The sequence below is a fragment of the Nansenia antarctica genome (assembly GCF_963989245.1).
Source record: "Nansenia antarctica genome assembly, chromosome: 8".
NCBI lineage: Eukaryota > Metazoa > Chordata > Actinopteri > Argentiniformes > Microstomatidae > Nansenia > Nansenia antarctica.
This window is the reverse complement of record NC_137678.1, coordinates 32,073,246-32,092,837: the sequence shown is the minus strand read 5'-3', so window position 1 is coordinate 32,092,837 and position 19,592 is coordinate 32,073,246. Positions and strand designations below refer to the sequence as shown.

The following is a 19,592-nucleotide window of genomic DNA, read 5'->3' as shown; positions in this document are numbered from 1 at the left end:
TTGAGCCAGGAGTTTGACAGCAGCCGTAAGGAGTTCAGTGGGCAGCAGAAGTTGGGAACTGATCACACCAAACTTAATAAGCAGTTGCAAGAGGCAGGCAAACAGAGAAGACCCTGGGGCATTGGACTGGTGCGCCTTGTGGAGCCTCAACAATTCAGTTCCTTGTCAAAGCATTGTGGAACCATAGCCCGGACCCGACGAGCCGCAGAGACCTGGCTGAGAAGGAGACGCCAGGCTCCGGACCCACTAAAGTGGGAGGCAAACGGCTCCATACTGTCCGCTGAGGAAAGAGCAGGAGCCTTCCAAGACCTGGCCCTCGCAGCCCAAGATGGCTTTGAGTTCCATGACTCGACCCTGGACCGCTTGGTGGTCCACAAGGATAAGAACACGGGACTCCTTCTCTGTGGAGGCAGAATCCAGTCCTGGATTGAAGACGGGACAGCCGTTCCTCTAATCCCATTCCATTCATGGCTAGCCACCCTAGGAACCATGAAGGCATTGCCACCACACTGCTGCGCACAAGGAAGAAGGCGGGGGTAGTGCAAGGCCAAAGAACGGTAAAGAAAGCTGTGAACGAGTGCGTCACCTGCCGTAAACAGAAAGGGAGATTGTGCCAGCAGATGATGAGCGACCTGCTACCAGAGCGCTCACAGCGTGCTGGCCCATTTGAATACACCACGCTTGACCTCTTTGGCCCTTTCGGAATCAAGGATGCCGTTAAGAAAAGAACAGTGTGGGCATGGGACTTTCACCCGGCCGACGCACCTCATCGCAATGGGGCTGCTGAAGCCGCAGTAAAGCTCATGAAGAGAGCACTCTCAAGCCTTGGAGGGACGATAGGCTCGCTCACCTGGAGTAAACTCCAAACCCTCTTCTACCAAGCGGCTAACCTAACTAACGAAAGACCGATTGACGCCAGGGCAAAAGAACAAGAAGACTCTGTCGAAAATGTGAACCCTAACAGTCTGCTCCTTGGACGAACCGGACTGGAAGGTGATACTTGTGGGATCGACTTGTGGTCCTCATCCCCGTGGAAGACTAGTGGCCTACCTAGGCCTGACACTGGCCTCGTCGACTGACATCGCCCAATCCCCCTGGTTCTGTAGACACTGCCTCAGGACGTCACCGCCCCAAACCCCTTTAGGCTGGTTGGTGAACGCCATGCGCTGCCACCATGTCTAACACACTTGCACATACACGAAGTAAGAAGTTGAATCCACACTCATGAACCAAACCATGACAGAACACTACACCTCTGTCAGGGGAGGTGCCTGAACAGTGACATTGGCATTCTTCGTGATTGGCAAGTACAGCTGGACTATTGAAAAGGAGAAAAAAAAAGGTGTTATGATATGATGTTATGGTCTGTGACCTCCATGAACCAGTTCATTCGGTAAAGTGGGAGGTGTTGCGTTCACTAGGGTGACTGTAAGGGGTTAATTTCCAAACCCGGATATCCACAATGTGGGAGGGGCTTCGGGGATAAAATGGCGGACATTGCCTTGTGTTTATCATAGTAGTCAAGAGGGACACGCTACCGGTAAGACAAAACGAATGTATTTACTGCTCTGCAGGGTTATGTTGTTCTGTAATATTAAGAGAATGTTTCTAAATGACAAAACGAATGTATTTACTGCTCTGCTGGGTTATGTTGTTCTGTAATATTAAGAGAATGTTTCTAAATGACTTGATACATTGCATGACTGTTATCTACATTTATATTTCGTTTTACATTTAGGTTTATAACCTGCTACTGCAAATGCTACTGCTACTTCTACTGACTGTGGTGAACATTTTATACTGCAATAAACCACAAATTACCAAATTGAGTTATTCCAACGTTTGATCTCTTGGCACCCCGTTCGGTGGGGATACAGAACCGAACAATACCCCCCTGGTCAAGCCAAACTGAACTGTTTTTGAAACATTTTGGGCTCCCACCTTTGTTGACATGAATGGATAAGGCAAACCCGTTTTTTCCACTTTTGATTATAGAATGATGACATGAAGGGCTTTAGAGACCTGCTGAGGATGTCTATTGAGGACTTCAACATTCTACTGGGGAAGGTAGCCCCACTAATCACCAAGCAGGACACCCACCTCAGAAGGGCCATTACTGCAAAAGAAAGATTGTCAGTCACACTGCGATTTCTGGCTACAGGTATAGGCCTACGTTTTACATTTTGTATATGATCTAAAGTACGGTTGTATTCAAAGTTGTTACTAAATATCATCCTTTTCAGGGGAGACCTTCAACTCATTGAGTTTCCAGTACCGCATAGGTAGCTCAACACTGAGCAGGATTGTGATGGAAACATGTGATGCCCTGCATGCTGTCTTAAAGGATGACTTTTTGAAGGTATCTGACTGTATAAATTCTATTATTCACATTTGAAAAATAGTAAAACTCTCTGGGTCACTGTGTCACTGTGGATAGTCCGGTTAGAACTTTGGCAGTCTTAAAGGGGGGGTTTCCATAAAGGGTTCCTTTATTTCTCTGCACTGTCTTTTGTAACTTGGTTTGGTTTTCATAGTCACACTGTAACTAAACTAATAAACTAAAACATCTGAGTTTGAAACCCTTAAACTAAAGTTATTGGTGTACTGTACTACTGTACTTGCAATCTCCTAATTAGAAGCTTCCTCTGTTCCTTGCATCAAATTCCTGCAGCAGCACGCGCCTGGCTAGTGATTGGCCACTCAGTCCCCACAGTCTTAAAGAAACAGACAGCCATCTCAAGAATGTGTTTTGAAGATATTATTATAAAAAGCCTGATAATCCTCTTTCTTTCATAGACACCAACATCAGAATCTGAGTGGCGAGCAATCGCCAAGGACTTCTGGGACAAGTGGCAGTTTCCAAACTGTCTTGGTGCGGTGATTGGAAAGCACATTTACATTCAGCCACCAAAGAAGTCTGGAAGCATGTTCCACAACTATAAGTCTAGGTTCTCCATCCTACTCATGGCAGTGGTTGACGCAAATTACAAATTCACATATGTGAATGTGGGTGTCCAGGGCAGGGTGTCGGATGCTGGCTTGTTTGCAGAATCTGACCTCAGAGCAGCCATGGACAGCAACCTCCTGCATGTTCCCCCTGCTCAGCCACTACCAAATGCAGACGTGGAGATGCCCTACATGTTTGTGGCAGACGAAGCCTACCCTCTGAGAACCGATGTGATGAAGCCATATCCTCACCGGCAGCTCACCACAGAGCAGAAGATCTTTAACTACCGCCTCTCTAGAGCACGCCGTGTTGTGGAGAACGCGTTTGGCATCTTGGCAAATCGTCTCAGAGTCTTCCGCTCAACTATCTGTCTGGAACCAGACAAAGTGGTGACAATCACAATGGCCTCCCTATGTCTCCACAACTTCTTGCGGGAAAAAAGCTCAGACGCATACCTGCCCCCTGCCTATGTCGACTGGGAGGATGAGAATCACGAGCTGGTTGGAGGAGCATGGAGGCAGGAGGGAATGCTGCAGTCAGCACAGATGGGACGAGCCAGAAACCCTGCAGTCACAGCCAAGCAGCAACGGGACCAGCTGAAGGACTACTTAATGTCACCTGCTGGTAGTGTCTCCTGGCAAGAAGATCGCATCTGACATTCATGAGCAGTATAGAGCATAGACTACTGTATATGGGTGCACCCTGAATCCTCTTCTAAAATAACTATATGTTGAGCTTTGTAAATTGTATATACAGTATGCTAGAGAAATGCCAAAACCTCTTTGTTTTTCATTTTATTCTCAAAAAAGTCAAACATTGACTGGTGTAAACAAGTTTTGTCTTAAAATAAATTTCTCAAGATAAAAGTAAAGCAGGGCTTTTATTTGTCCCCTCTCCTGTATTGAAATATGAAACAGTATCAGTTTTTAAAGCTTTTCTGCACCTTCACAAAACACTATACATTAATGTACTGAAATGAACAAGGAAAACTGCTTTTCTACACCTTCACAAAACAAAAGTATGTACATTAATGAACTGAAATGAACAGAACAATGTGTCAGTGGGGCACATCTCTAGGTTTTTAGCTGTTCTGTTCCTCTGAAAGCATCCCCATGAAGCTTTGGGTTTGTGTGTGGGTTGGTGTGCGGGCATAACCCTGCAGGGGCATATAAGATGAGTGAGGCACTGGCATTGGTGTGGAAAGTCCATACATGGGCTCATGCAGTCGGTGTTGGGGAGTGGCTGGGCCTCCTGATGCATAGGATGACATTGATGACATCAAACCCCTGGCATGTTCTGATTCTTGGGCATCATACAATAATTCCATTATATTCCTTTTAACCCTGACTTTTATGGCTGGATCTTTAACTTGGCGCAATTCACTTGCTACCTGCTTAGCAAATGTGTCCTCATTATCTGGTGGTTTGAAAGCACCTGCCATCTGCTTCAGTATTGCTAGTTTTTGGAACTCTACATTCCCCTCAGAAGCCTTTCTCTTTCCCTGACGCTGCGGTGCGTGGGACCTTGTCTGGGCGTCTTCCTCAGTGGGAGTCATATCGGCTACGTTTACTGGAGTAGAGCTTCTTATGGTAAGTGGGGTGCCTGGTCTTGAGCTCATGGGTGATATGTGGGGTGACTGCACAGCACTCATGGCAGGGTCACGTGAAGTCACATGTGACCCTTCACTCTCCACATCAAGCTCTCTTTCTGGACCTGCATCTGTCTGCCTCTGATCTTGTGTATCATCATCCAGTGGTGTTTCAGGAGGGTCTTCTGTTGAACTATTCAACTACAAAAAAAAGGCACAGCTCAGTAGCAGTACAGTAAATGCAGGCAAAGATGCTTTCTCATTAATGTTGTATTATTATGTACTTATTGTGGCATGTAACACAACCTATCCAGGTCACCAGACCTGCAGAAGGAGCTGTTTATATAACCTGTATAACCCATGTTTGGTGCTGAATTCAGTCTATTGAGTTCTATACATTTACCTCAGCCTGACACATCTCCTTTGTGCTCTGTCAATCTGATTCTACAATTAATGGGAATTGTGTGATATTCTGTGCATTTATTTCACCTGTATAGTTATTAGAAGTATAGCTATAACTCAGGCTGTCTACCTTGAAATCACAGGCCTACTGTGGAACTATTTAGTGGGGAAATCTGCATGGTAACGGTGATGTAGGCCTACTTACTGTCAAACTAGTTTCTGCATGCCGATGAACAACATATGGTTTTAAAAAATCCAAATGTGTTAAGATCCAGGACTGCCTTGGAGTTGGATTTTTGTCTCCACTCCCACTTGGCTTTAATAGTTTGCCATACTGGGTGCGAAGAGAAGCTGCTCTCATTTGCACCTCATTGGCTGAAATAAAATAAACAGCTAACGTTAGCTAGCTACTACTTAAAAAAACATTAGCCTACTAAACAGATCAAGAAAGACGGCTAACGTTAGCTGCTGTCTATTGATTTAATTTCATGTATTTCATGTTTCAATGTATGTCAATGTTGACTAGCTGTGCGTGGTTCACGTGAATCTAGCTAGCCAAAGGAAGTCATTGAGACCAACAGAGATTGCAATCAAAACTCAGCGTACCAGGTAGCTCAAGGGCAGATGAAATCTCTTTCCAACTGTTCTCCCTCATCCCTCTGTCATGATAGGAAGCGGAGGAGACGTCAAACAGACACCCGTGTTCCCTCCAAAGCTCTACCAATCTTTCTTCCAGTGGCTGGGACCACTGAACACGAGCAGTAGGGTTTCTTTTTGCAGCCATTATTGGGCTTGTGATGATTTTGAGCGGATGTATGTGCAGAATCGTGTCGTAGGACCAGCCACACTTCACGAGCCACGACGAAAATGTCTGGCCTGCCAGAAATTTGTCGGCAGGTCGTAGCCTCGTCTTTAGAACGTAGGAGCAATTAGTCGTTGATCGCTGACTCTCTCACACTGTGCGACTTACGACGTCCCGATTTGGCCTTACGACGCTAGGATGTCTCTACGACTACGCAACGTAGTCTGCGACAACAAATTTGTGGCGAAATCGTGGACAAATCGCACAGTGGGCAGGGGCCTTTAGTTTGTTTGAAAAAAAAAAGAAAAAAAAAAGAGAAAGAACATTCTCTATTATTGTTTATGGACAATGTACTGCATAACAAAGTGCAAAACTAGTTTTCTTCTCTTACATGGGACAATAACCTCCCCCACGGATACTAGTTGTTGTTGTTATGTCCTGTTGTGTACATGTCTCTGTGAAACTCAATACAAATATTAACCATAAAAACAATAACATCCATGTTTGTGCCTCAATCCAGAGGCAGCTACTTGTCACAATCCTTCCAGGGGATCGTATTTGTCTTAAGGTAACTGAACAGGAACCTGGTTTGAGATTTGAAGGCAGCGGTGATATCGTGATCACATCAAGTGTTTGCGCACAGGAAAGACGTGATACTTGTTGCTAGGCTACCCGAGCTGGCAAGTTTAGCAGGTAGTGATGCAATTATAGTAACACAAACTTTGCAGGAACAACTACGCTAGTAACAGAGTTAGCTTGTTAGCATCAGGGAGCAAAATACATTGAGGCTGTATTTTCATATGGAATGGTGCGTCTTTGTAGTGGAAGAAATGCACATTTTCACTGCTCTCCACCTCGCTCTGCAGTCTGGAATTAAGTAAAAAGGAAAGCAAAAGTTTCACAGCACAATTCAGTCATGTTGTACTTGTTTCTTCTCATGCAAAGTTTTTAAATGGGGTCTTTAATTAAGAAGTTAAGCTTGAGCATGGTGTTTACTGTTTTTAGATGGACAATAATTATGCCAAGCATAGCCCGTCCACATACAAGAGCTTGTTAAAGAAAACAGAACCCTTTTATCAGTTAACGCCGATAATAAAAGCTCAGTACTCAGTACTTGGTAACGGCAAAGAAAAATGTAAAAGTGGTATCGTTGTGTCCCTAGAGATGGCACGGCCAGTGTGTCTCCATGGACGACAACATCCTCTAAAACAGATGATCAGTATGACTGTTGTGCACAAACATACAGTACCAGCATTAAGAGTCATTATACTAAATCCTGTGATTCTCAGGACAGCAGCAGGCGGAGAATCAACATTCCAAACAGATGTAAAAAAAGGGCATTTCGCATTCAAGTCAGAGTCATCGAAGAATAACTTAAGCATCCACCTTTAGATCTCTCTATTCCTCCGAACCAAGATAAGGTTGGTAGGAGGGAAGTTTAGACACTATCGATTTCACTGTGCTCAAGTAATATGTAAATATGACACCTCAGGGAGGGATGTAGTGACAGTTCATTAAAACATTGCGAGAACAACATGGCGATGTTGAACGCATCGTATTTAATTAAAGCAGATCATTGTCTTGCGGTGTTGTTCTCCTGGCAGTTCAATTTTCGCCTTGTTTTCACTCCGTTGACAAGCCGCGAGGAAGGCCTGCATATTTAAGCCCCGGTATCGTTAGATATTTATTGACATATTTTTGCACCGATGCCTCTTCTTTTGTCTAATCTCTAGATGCTAAGCTATGCTGCATTCATTCTTGGGCATGTCCAGGCCACAGGCTCATACTCTATCTCGACAAGAGAGGGGGTGGAAGTCTGGACTCAAGGTGCCGTGGTTCAAAACCTCCTATCCTAAGGCAGGGGCTGAACCACCTTACCAGAGACCTTATCACAACCACTTTTCATACCTCTATTTCCAGACTTATTTGTATTGTATTGGGCGCTTCTAAAAGAAGCCCATGCCCTTGCCCCTTGCTAGTTTCCTCGTTGTTGTTTTGATGCTTAGCAACAACTGAAGCAAAACACAGATTCTCTTGAGGACCGACAGCGAGCGTCCGTGTTGTTGTTGTTGATTGGTACCGAGCCAGACTGCTCATTAGGACCGCAGTCTGCACTCAACCCACTGGACCACGGGAGTGCTGACGCAGGAGGAGCCGTCACAGAGACAACACTACCACAGGGAGAGGAACAATCACCTGGCTAATTAACAAACTCTGAGCACCTTTGATTGGTGGCAAGAGGTCAAAGGGCAGACAGGGTTGAAAGTACTGTGACAACTCCAAGACCAAACATAGGTCAATTAACACCATCCCAATGTGAAGGATTCAGGAGGGTCGTCTCTTGAACTATGGTCTCTGATGAACGACGTTCTCAATTACCTGATGGTGCCTGTAGTATGTGGTCGTTGATTTGAAAAAGCATCTTCACTTCCTTTGTTATTTCCCAGGCGCATAATAATGTTGGAACTGACTACTTTGGACTCATGGAAACTCAAGCAAAAGTCAGTCTGAAGTGGATCAAAGTGGGATCAAAGTTCACGTACAAGTGAAGTTTGCTTTGTGTAATGCAATACAGACAACCCTATCAAATGCAATTGGATAGAGCCGACAGACAGAGTTTTAGTTAGAGTGCATTCCACTGAAAGCTACTCAGTGCTTCTAACCATGGGACAATTCTTTGACAAACGATGAAAGAAATCTGAAGGTCATAAAAAACATAAAGGGAAGGCGTGACGTGACGGTGCACTTAAACTGTAAATCAAATAATGTGGGCTTGGAGTAAAACCATCTATACATTTTATATTTACAATCCGCATCTCTGAAGAAAGCCACTTTAAAAAGTGTGACACAAACACAGAACACTGCTAGAGTACAGAACACTCCCAAACCGACAGCGATGCTGCCAATTACGACGGTCAAAAATCCATGGTGTTTCATGTCAAAATCCATATCTCCACAGAACACACTGGGGAGGCCACTCCAACATTCCCAAACAGGGGACTGAGACCACTACACGGATCTTGACTTTCAGAAGCGTCATGTTAACCTACTCCATGTTGTGCCTCCCCGGGCCAGTGGCTCAGTGGTCTATGGGAAGTCTCAGCCACGGCCGGTAACTGGCCGTCCCTCACGCTGCTGTCGGCTCTCCTGTGTGTCTCCGGACACGTCATGTGGAAAAGGTCAACGCGTTTCCACACTTCTCATAATGGAGAAAGAAAAGTTGTTTCCGTGTGTGTGGGTGTGTGTGTGTGTGTGTGTGTGTGTGTGTGTGTGTGTGTGTGTGTGTGTGTACTGTGTAGGTGTGTATCTACAGCTCTGGAAAGAATTAAGAGAGCAAAATGATCAGGTTATCTGGTTTTCCTATTTATAGACCTATGTGTTTGAGTAGATTAAAACATGTGGGTTTTATTCTAGGGGTAGTGGTGGTCTAGACTCTAGTGGATAGTGAGTTGGACTTGTGATCGGAAGGTTGTGAGTTCAAATCCCGCCTGAAGCCACACCACTACTAGTGTGCCCTTGGGTAAGGCACTTAGCTCTCAGTTACTCCAGGGGCAATATCCCTGTAATTCGTAATTGTAAGTCGCTTTGGATAAAAGCGTCTGCTAAATGGCAAAATTAATTAATTAATTAATTCTATAAACTACTAACAACATTTATCCCAAATTCCAAATAAGAATATTGTCATTTAGAGCATTTATTTGTGGGAAAATGACAACTGGTCAAAATAACCAAAAAGATGTTGCAGTGTTTTCAGAGCTTGAATAATGCAAAGAAAACAAGTTCATATGAATTTTTAAACACAATACTAATGTTTCAACTTAGAAAGAGTTCAGAAATCAGCCCCGCGGTGGCGCAGCGGTCTAAGCATTGGCCTCTAGTGCAAGCTGCCCACCGGGGACTGGGATCGAATCCCGGTCTCGCCAGACCCGGATATGGCCGGGGCTCACAGGGAGCGGCATATTGAGCGGCCGCTCCCAAGGGGGGTATAGGACTATTTCCGGACAAGGATCCGTCGCGCAACACCGCCCGTCTGGTGCTGGAGTAACGGTGTCGGGCTCGAGGAGCCAGACAGCTAGTCTGCCTGGCGATCTCCCTGGGGCTGCCGGCCACGGGGTCGTGCGGCGGATCCTACGCAATAGGCAGGGGATAATTGGATGCTAGGTTGGGTGCAATTGGATACCAAATTGGGTGAAAAAGGGATAAAATCAGAAAAACAAATGTATAAAAAAAAAAAAAAAGAGTTCAGAAATCAATATTCCACCAGTCTGTACACACACACACACACACACACACACACACACAGAAAGTGCTTTGAGTTGCATTCATGTACGAAAGGCGCTATATACGTAAATAAAGTTTCACTTCGCTTCACTACACGCACACACACGCACACACACACACACACACACACACACACACACAGGTACATTGTGGCCATGAAGGATGCACATGGTCAGCAACAATACACAAATAGGCCGAGGCATTCAAGAGATGATTGATTTGTAACGAGCCTGAAGTGAGCCTAGACACATTCCCCACACCATCACACCACCTGGATGAATGAGAAGGTGTCCAGGTGTTCAGAATAAAGTGCTCCATGAGTGTACTTTAAGTCAACAGAGAGGGAGACAAGAGAGTGGAGAGAGGGAGACAAGACGTGAGCTTAGAATTACAAGTTTTTACATTCCATTATGTTTTGTGAGATGGAAACTTTGTATTTTATGAATGACTAACTCAAACATTTCAACATTTTTAAAACAACACCACACAGGCATTAATAAACACCTAATGGATCAGATTATGTAGAAAAACTCATAACTTTGACAAAAATGGAGATAGAACCTTATAATTCTAACGTCACGAAGAGACACAACATAATCTCACCTGTTAATCTACAGTTAACCAAGATTCAAACCCTGTCTCACACACCCCTGAGCCAGTACTAGCCTAGATGGTAGTAGTCAGCTGAACCAGGCCTAACGGAAGACAGCAGTTATTATACGCCATTATCCGCTGTTTCCAGGGGACGTTTCACACCAGCAGACTGCAGTTACACACTCCTCACACACTCACCTGGGCTCAGTAGGGGGGTACACGGGCACTTCCCTAGTACCCCCACTGGATGAGGAGGAGAGGCAGAGCCCAGAGCAGCCTCGGCTACAGCCTCCCTCAGCGACCCTACAGCCTCCCTTAGCCTCCCTCAGCGACCTCCCTCAGCCTCCCTCAGCCTCCCTCAGGAACCTGCCCTGTTCAGAGTTTGTCACTCAGGGAAGCAAGGGATGGGGGAGACAAGGGGATGGAGAGGTAGAGGTAGGGACGGATGGGAAATAGAGTGAGGGGGAGGAAGATGAGGTTGCGGAGGGAGGCCTGAGAGGGATAGAGCGAGAGAGAACGGAGAGGAGGAGAGAGGGAGGGAGGGAGGGAGGGAATGAGACTTTCGCAAAAAAAAAAAAAGATAGGATCGGCCAGGAAATAATAACACGAGTGACTGAATAAGAAAAGCTCATTTCCCATAATGAGTATTCTAATCAAGAGATTACATTATCTCTCTCTCTCTCTCTCTCTCTCAGATTACATCATCTGGCATCGTGGCGGCGGGGTCGCAAGGAGCCACTGGCAACTGGGTGTGTTGGTACGTCAGAGACTCCAGCGGTCGGGGCGTTGGAGAACAACTTAATGACTCCCATTGCCACAGAGGGACTGCAGAGTCTCTCTCTCTCTCTCTCTCTCTCTCTCTCTCTCTCTCTCTCTCTCTCTCTCTCTCTCTCTCTCTCTCTCTCTCTCTCTCTCTCTCTCTCTCTCTCTCTCTCTCTCTCTCTCTCTCTCTCTCTCTCTCTCTCTCTCTCTCTCTCCCTCTCTCCCTCTCTCCCTCTCCCTCTCCCTCTCCCTCTCCCTCTCCCTCTCCCTCTCTCCCCCTCCCTCTCTCTCTCCCTCTCCCTCTCCTAGCAGGTCAATTTTAGCTAAATGTTGTCATTTACAACAACGACCTGGGGAATAGTGCAGTAGAGAGGTAGTAGAGGTGGGAGGTGGGGGGGGTGATTCAGTCAGTGATTCAAACAGAAACCGGTGGCCATAACTATGCTGTATCATATGCCAGGTTGGGAATTTAGCCAGGACCCCCTTGGCAGGCAACCGTGGTCTTCCAAGAAGTGGCAGGAGATCATTAGTAACCAGACTACGAAAACAATGCAGATTACATAACTAAAGAGCAGGTGCGTCTCACAGACAACCCAGTACCAACCTGACCCAGAACACCACCTACCCACCTAGACAGGCTTCAGGACAGTAAGTACTCCATGTACTCTCTCCTCTCCTCTCTCTCACCTCAGCCGTAACACTGATTACACCCTTTTAGACTGTCACTCTCTCTCTCCCTCCATCAGTCAGTCACTCTGTCAACCCATTCATCCAGACTAGCCTTGACAACAGTGGATCCCTTTTTCCCTCTATACTCTCTATACGTTGTTAGGGGTGTTGTGCTTGGTGACTGCAGCGACAGGCAATCAATGAGTCAGCTCTCAGGCCATCAAAAGACTTTCTCTTTTTCTTTTCTTTTTAAACCCAGCACTTTCCAATCACAGCCTAAGTGAAACGAGCATTTCACAGCCAATCAAGGGTTCCAGGGCCATCTCTCATCAACGCTCGACTAGGAGACAAAATGCTTGACTGTCCTTCCTTCCTCCTTCCTTCCTTCCTTCCAATAAAGTCAGTCTTTGACCAAAACTCGCTCCTGACTCCCGAGCTGCCCAAGGCCTGCCTGCCTGTTGAGAGCTTGTTGAGTGCAGGGGCGCCTTAGCAACAGTTGGCACGGCGGTGCCGGCGCTTTTTGCTCTGAGTGGTTTGGAGGAGCAGGGAGAGAGAGAGAGAGAGAGAAACATTCAAGGTCAAATTGGGACTCCTCGCCACCTGGGCTGATGGAGTGATGACAAGCCCATTTACTCAATAGCAGCCTGCACCACTCCATTCCCCTTCCCTCTTTCTTCTCCCTCCCTCCCTCCCCCCAGTCTGTGCCTAACCCTCCCTCCCTCCCTCCCTCCCTCTGGTCTGTGCCTAACTCTCTCTCCCTCCCTCCCTCCCTCCTGGTCTGTGCCTAACCCTCCCTGCCTCCCTCCCTCCCTCCTGGTCTGTGCCTCCTCCCTCCCTCCCTCCTCCCCGGTCTATGCTTAACCCTCCCTCCCTCCCCCTGGTCTGTGCCTAACCCTCCCTCCCTCCCTCCCTCCTCCCGTCTGTGCCTAACCCTCCCTCCCTCCCTCCCTCCCTCCCTACTCCCCGGTCTGTGCCTAACCCTCCCTCCCTCCCCTCTCCAACTCTAGAGCCCTCTGAGAATTCTGAACAAGATGAAACAGAGGGAAGAAGGATGTGAGGGAGAAAAAACAGACATAGGAAAAGAACAAAAAAACTAAAAAGAGAGAGGGAGAAAGACTAAACTAGCAAAAAAAACGCAGCTGCCAACTCCTCAGTCAGCCCCTCGATGGTAAACCTCCACATGGCTAAATAAAAAAACAACAGACTCCTGCAGTGATATTAAACACACAAATAATGACCAAGCCTCTACCTTGAAGAAACAGGAACCATTACCTAGCATATCAGCCCAATAGAGCTCTCAGGTCTTCTGCTAGCATTATCAGCCCAATAGAGCTCTCAGGTCTTGTGCTAGCATATCAGCCCAATAGAGCTCTCAGGTCTTCTTCTAGCATATCAGCCCAACAGAGCTCTCAGGACCTCTGCTAGCATATCAGCCCAATAGAGCTCTCAGGTCTTCTGCTAGCATATCAGCCCAATAGAGCTCTCAGGTCTTCTGCTAGCATATCAGCCCAATAGAGCTCTCAGGTCTTCTGCTAGCATATCAGCCCAATAGAGCTCTCAGGTCGCTGATTATCTCTGTGTACCACATGTACAAAAAGAAGAGATTTGGTGAGGCTGCATTCTCATTTTATGCACCCAGATTGTGGAATGCACTGCCAGTTTACATTAGGGATGCAACCTCAGCAAATATGTTCAAGTCAAGACTAAAAACCCATCTTTTTAATATTGCCTTTAAATGACTAAATAATTAAATTAAGATTATAAAAACCCATCCTTTTAATATTGCATTTAAGTTACAAAAAAAATAATTAAATTAAGATTATATAATGATTAAAGCACTTTGAGCTGCAACGTTTGCAGGAAAAGTGCTATACAAATAAAGTTATTATTATTATTATTATTATTATTATTGTAATAACCAAGTTCTCCTCATCACTCCTTTTGATTGATTTGGATGATGGATTTTTTTTTTTTTTTCTTCTGTTAAGGAAGCCCGGGGCGGAGCGCGAGCGCGAGTAGTTTACACACAGAATGAATGAACCCATTTGGTGGAGATCAATCAGCGTAGCTCCTTGAGGGACCGCCAAGAAAAAAAGAAAAAAAAGAGGACAGACAAAGAAACTGACAACAACATCATGAAACTCCCGTTCGCTTATGATACACGAGTGTTTAATGTTCTTCCAGGAGCAGTTTACATAAAGGCACACACACACACACATATGCGCACTCACACACACACACACACACACACACACACACACACACACACACACAGATATGCGCACACACACATACGCACACACACATACGCACACACACACAAACACACACACAAACACACACACACACACACACACACACACACACGCACACACACACGCACACACACACACACACACAGCAGCTATCGAGAGCTGGGAGCCACGACGGGCATTCCTCGGGGATCCATCGTAAGGTCACCTCAACATCTGCTCGTCTCCTCAACCAATCAGACTGGAGCAGAAAGTAAACAGGGGAATGTAAACAAGCGCCAATTAAACCATCAAGCTTCGGTTTTTCCACCTCCCCACCGTTTTCCTCCGCTGTCACATTATGTGATATCACACAACCCCGTGGTGCCAGGGCTCCCAGTTCCACTCCACGCTCTCTGAGCCCGTGTGTGTACAGTGTGTAGAGTGTGTACTCTGTGTGTACAGTGTGTAGGTGGACACATTCTCAGAGAGAAGTGAACTGTAGAAGCGACTGTCGAGCAGCGCCGACGCCGACAGTCACAGGCGTGATGGAACGAGCCGAGGCGGGAGAGCCTGAGGGTCCGTTGGCTAGGGAACAAGCCAGTTAGACGTAGGTGGGAGAATGTGTAGAAGCCTAACACTACAGCGGAGGACTCCCGCGGTGAGACTCATTGTGAGGTGTGGCGTCGGGTTGTATCAACCGTCTCCGTAATGAGTGACGGGTGAGGCTGGGGGGCTGGGGGCTCAGAGCAGGAAGGAGCCTGACAGCCTAGGATGTTGTGCCTGGTGACTGGGGCGGCTGTGGCGCAGGTAGATAGAGTCGCCGACTAATCATCGCAAGGTCGGCAGATCGGCGGTTCGAGCCCCGGCTGGCCACATGTCGAAGTGTCCTTGGGCAAGACACTGAACCCTAAATTGCTCCCAGTGAGCGGGGCCGGTGCCTTGCATGGTAGCTTGCCGCCATTGGTGTGTGAATGTGTGTGTGAATGGGTGAATGAGAGGCCGTTGTAAAGCGCTTTGGATAAAGGGGATATATAAGTGCAGTCCACAGCCACAACACAGAGGGCAGCTGAACCTCATGAAGAGACAGAGACGTCACACCACCAACATCAGTCTCTGAGTAGTACACGTTTTGGGGGGGTAAACAGCTGTTTATACGACGAGGCGACTTGCCGCCCCCCCCCCCCCCCCCCCCTATGTCAAAATCATCTGACATAAACACGAAAGCAACGACACACACACGCACACGCACACGCACACGCACACGCACTCGCACACGCACACGCACACGCACACACACACAGACTCTAACTCACTGGATTCCGTCCCCCACGCTCACAGGGTAGGCTGTCGTTCCCAGGGGTCGAAAAACTAAATATAAGTCCCCGTCGTCGTCTCCCGTCCCCCCGCTGACTCACCTGGAGGACGGTCTGTATCTTGGCGGAGACGTCGGCCTGCTCATACAGCTTGATGCCCTCCTGGGCGCCGTTGGGCGACACCACGATCTGCTGCAGGTGGGCCAGCACCACGCTGTGGGCCCCCGCCACCGCGTTGAACTTGTCGAACAGCAGCTCCAGCAGTTCCAGCAGCAGCCTGCAGAGGGCGGCAGAGACACAGAGGCTGTGGTGTGAGGCGAGAAGAAGCTGCAGCAGTCAGAGGAAGAAAGAGGCAGTGAGAGAGTGAGAGAGAGGCAGGAGAAGGAGAGTGTGGTTAGTGGTTACCCCCGCCTAAGGCACTGATCTGGGATCTGTCTGTTTGTTTTTTCCTTCTGAGGGTTAAGGTCATCATATCAAGCAATCCCAGGTTTTATTGTGAGGTTCTTTCTGTTTCAGGATTAGCTAGCAGCAGGTTCTGGATCAGACCGGTCGGTCAGCACTTCACTCCAGTCAGCTTGGGCGGCCTAAAACCTACTCTCTACTTAACAGCACTAGATGGACTCGTGCAGAGTGATAATCCTGGTGACCTTCAGCTCAATCTGAAATGCTACATTTGAGTTGATTCAAAGCTCTTGGCTAATATCCGCTCTTCAGTGTGGTACTCACTGTGAGCTCTGTAGTCAAGGGCGAAACTTTCGACGCAGGGAGAGAATATTTACCAGACAAAATATTTTTTGGGGCTGGTAGACAAGGCCGACAGTCTGGTGTTTGCTGTACTGAAGCACTTCAGTACATTTCAAGTATATTCAACAGCTTTCCAGAGAGCAAAGAGATACGGAAAAAAGCATGCATCATTTACATTCATGATGTACTGACATTCAGTAACTTTCATTGTCAGTTAAAAGAATGCTGCCCCTTGCACTTGATTAGAAAGGGATGTCATGGGGTCTTGGGGGTACGAAAACATTTGTTTAGCTTTTTCGCCCCCGAATGTGTTTGTTGCAAGTGTTGCAACAAAGTTCCAAGAGCGCACCCACACAGAATAATAAACATAACAGAATCTAATCTTTACATAAAATAAACATAAATCAGACGCTAAACCGAAACTCCAGGTAATTTGCGGTTTTCGATTCAACAGTGAGTCGCTGGGACAGCAGGGGTCCTGGCGTCTGCCTCGCCAGCACACAGAGGCACACAGAGGCACACAGAGGCACACAGAGGCACACGGAGGCACACAGAGGCACACAGAGGCACACGGAGGCAGCTGTGTCTCACAAAAGCTAGCAGCATCTGTCAACGTCGGCCCGGCTCCTCCAGGACTGACACACATCTGTCAGGGGTTTGTTTTCCAGGGATGTAGGGAGGACGCTCCCTGACTTTATTTACGGCGGGAGGTGGGCGGGGGAGGAGCGGAGAGGAGCGTTCGTCGTTCGTTGGACAGGAGCGGGGAGAGTGAAAAGAGAGATGGATGTTTCACTAGGGGGCGTTGGGCTGGGTGTCTGTCACGACGTTTGGCAGACGAGCATGGTAAATGTTATGGATGGGCAGGACGAGGCACCAATCAGGATGAGCTATGCTGCGGTGGATGGGTCTGTGTGGTGCGGTGCTACAATGTGACAAAGGCTGTCTCTCACACACACACACAGACACACAGACACAGAGACGCACACACACACAGACACAGAGAGACACACACACAGACACAGAGACACAGAGACACAGACAGAGACAGAGACAGAGACAGAGACAGAGACAGACACAGACAAACAAACACACAGACACAGGTAAACAGACACAGACACACACACAGACACAGACACACACACACACACACACACAGACACACACAGACACACACACACACACAGACAGACAGACACACACACAGACACACAGACACACACAGACACAGACAGAGACAGACAGACAGACACACAGACACACAGACACAGACACAGACACAGAGACACACACACAGACACACACAGACACACACACACACACACCCACACACACACACACACACCCACACCCACACCCACACACACACCCCCCCCCCCCACACACATACACACACACACGCAGGCTTCTTTGAGTTTGTGACCTCGTCACCTCATCCTCCGTCTGCTCTGTAGCGTTCTCTCCAGCCTTCCTCGACCTGCGCTGTGTGTAATAAAAACACCCGCGATAACTTAATCGTGGAGAATTTTAATTATTTGAATAATCGTCATAATCGTATGTTATGAATAAACTGTGTTTAACAAATGTCTGGCGCTATTTTCAGCCTAGGCTACATTACTTTTGCTGTTACTGTAATATAATTGCAATTCCTCACATGAGCCGCGCGCAAATATCCTCACAGAACTTGTCTCGCGCTATTGTTCAGCCTGCATGGGTAACGTTACTGTCAAGTCAGCCTTGTCTGTCAGTCAGTCACTAGGTAACGTATGCTAGCCTTCTCACCATGGCTGGTGAAAAACTTTAGACGGGATACTGTCATTGGCCTTCCTTGTTATTACCAGGCAGTGACAGTCTATGGCTGCAAAAGGCACGGTCGCCCCTAAGCTTTAGCAAATATATTGTGGTTTACTTAATACTGTTCAGCACTTGAGGTTACATTCAATGCATGACTTGTGCTATAGGCTAAATACAATGATTAAAGCGGCAAGTAGCAAGTGTGCGCATCAAAGGCATTAGGCACGTAACATCCATGCTGTATAAACACATGACAACCGTCCGTTATTTCCCGAACTTTGCCCGAACCCCCCGCGAGGACCCGGGGAACAACGGTATGCTCCCCGCGGCTGCTATCAGACTGGCCGCGGTAGTGAGTGTTGAGGGAGAGAGGAGACGGCAACCCTCGCTCGCCATAGACTGTATCCCTACTCGTCTCTCCTGAGCTCGGTTGTAACGTGAACCGTGGAATACGGGATATGTTAGATGCTTTACAGTAATTCCCCAAATGACCAGAAAACGAAGTTAGATTTGTCGCTGGTCGCTTTTGACTAATTAAGTCGCCAAGGGGCTCTGGAAGTTGGCAACGCTGGGGGAGTGCGTTCTTTAAACTTCCTTGGGTACGTTAATGAAAGGTGCTGATTGGCCGAAAAGGAATTGCTCTTTCTTAAGGACCCGGATTATGGCCAGAGATATGTGCCACTAGAATCTGAATTTGAATTACTGACTTAAAATGTCCTAAAAATACAACAAAATCTAAGTTAAAGTGATTACAGTGTGTTTTATTGGCATTAAAAAATATATATAAATATTTTTTTTTTTTTAATTCTCACGATAATATCGTGGATCGCGATTATTTTGCCCACGATAATCGTGACATGACATTTTCTAATCGTCCCACCCCTAGCTGCGTGTGATAGATCTCCCTGCGCCCAGTGTTCTGCTCATTATCTCACAGGAGAGGCCGTTCTAATCCATCTCCTCAGTTCCCCAGAACCCTGCTCCTCATTTCCCAGAATGATCAGACGCCCCAGACACCCAGGAGATGGACGGCACAGCGACAGGAGATGGACGGCCAGGAGACAGGGTCTCGGGAGCGGGGAGGGATCACGGCTCGGCAGTCAAGCGGCTACTCTGGGTGTCTTTGAGTGTGTGTGTGCATGACTCTGAATTAGTCAGTGTGTGAGTGTTAATGTGTGTGTGTGTGTGTGTGTGTGTGTGTGTGTGTGTGTGTGTGTGTGTGTGAGGGGGTTAGAGCGGAGTGTGAGCTGCATCACTCATGTTATTTATTTCCCCCTATAGGGCCTTCAAGGGACCCATTACACTAAGTGAGTGTGCTAGGTAATCACCAACACACACACCCACACACACAGAGAGAGAGAGAGAGAGACACACACACACACACACACACACACACACACACAGAGAGAGAGAGACACACACACACACACACACACACACACACACACACACACACACAGACACA

At 47.2% G+C, this 19,592-nt stretch overlaps 1 protein-coding gene across 6 annotated transcripts in view; it reads right to left on the bottom strand.

Moving 5' to 3' along the window:
- exoc4 (exocyst complex component 4) overlaps positions 1-19,592 on the bottom strand; it is a gene marked incomplete at its 3' end in the record, with an annotated part of 185,725 nt that overhangs the window by 129,775 nt on the left and 36,358 nt on the right. For all 6 annotated transcript variants that reach the window (XM_080538695.1, XM_080538696.1, XM_080538697.1 and 3 more), the window contains one exon: positions 15,695-15,869. In XM_080538695.1, the coding sequence (XP_080394821.1) occupies positions 15,695-15,869 (175 nt within the window). The remainder of the gene's footprint in view (positions 1-15,694; positions 15,870-19,592) is intronic.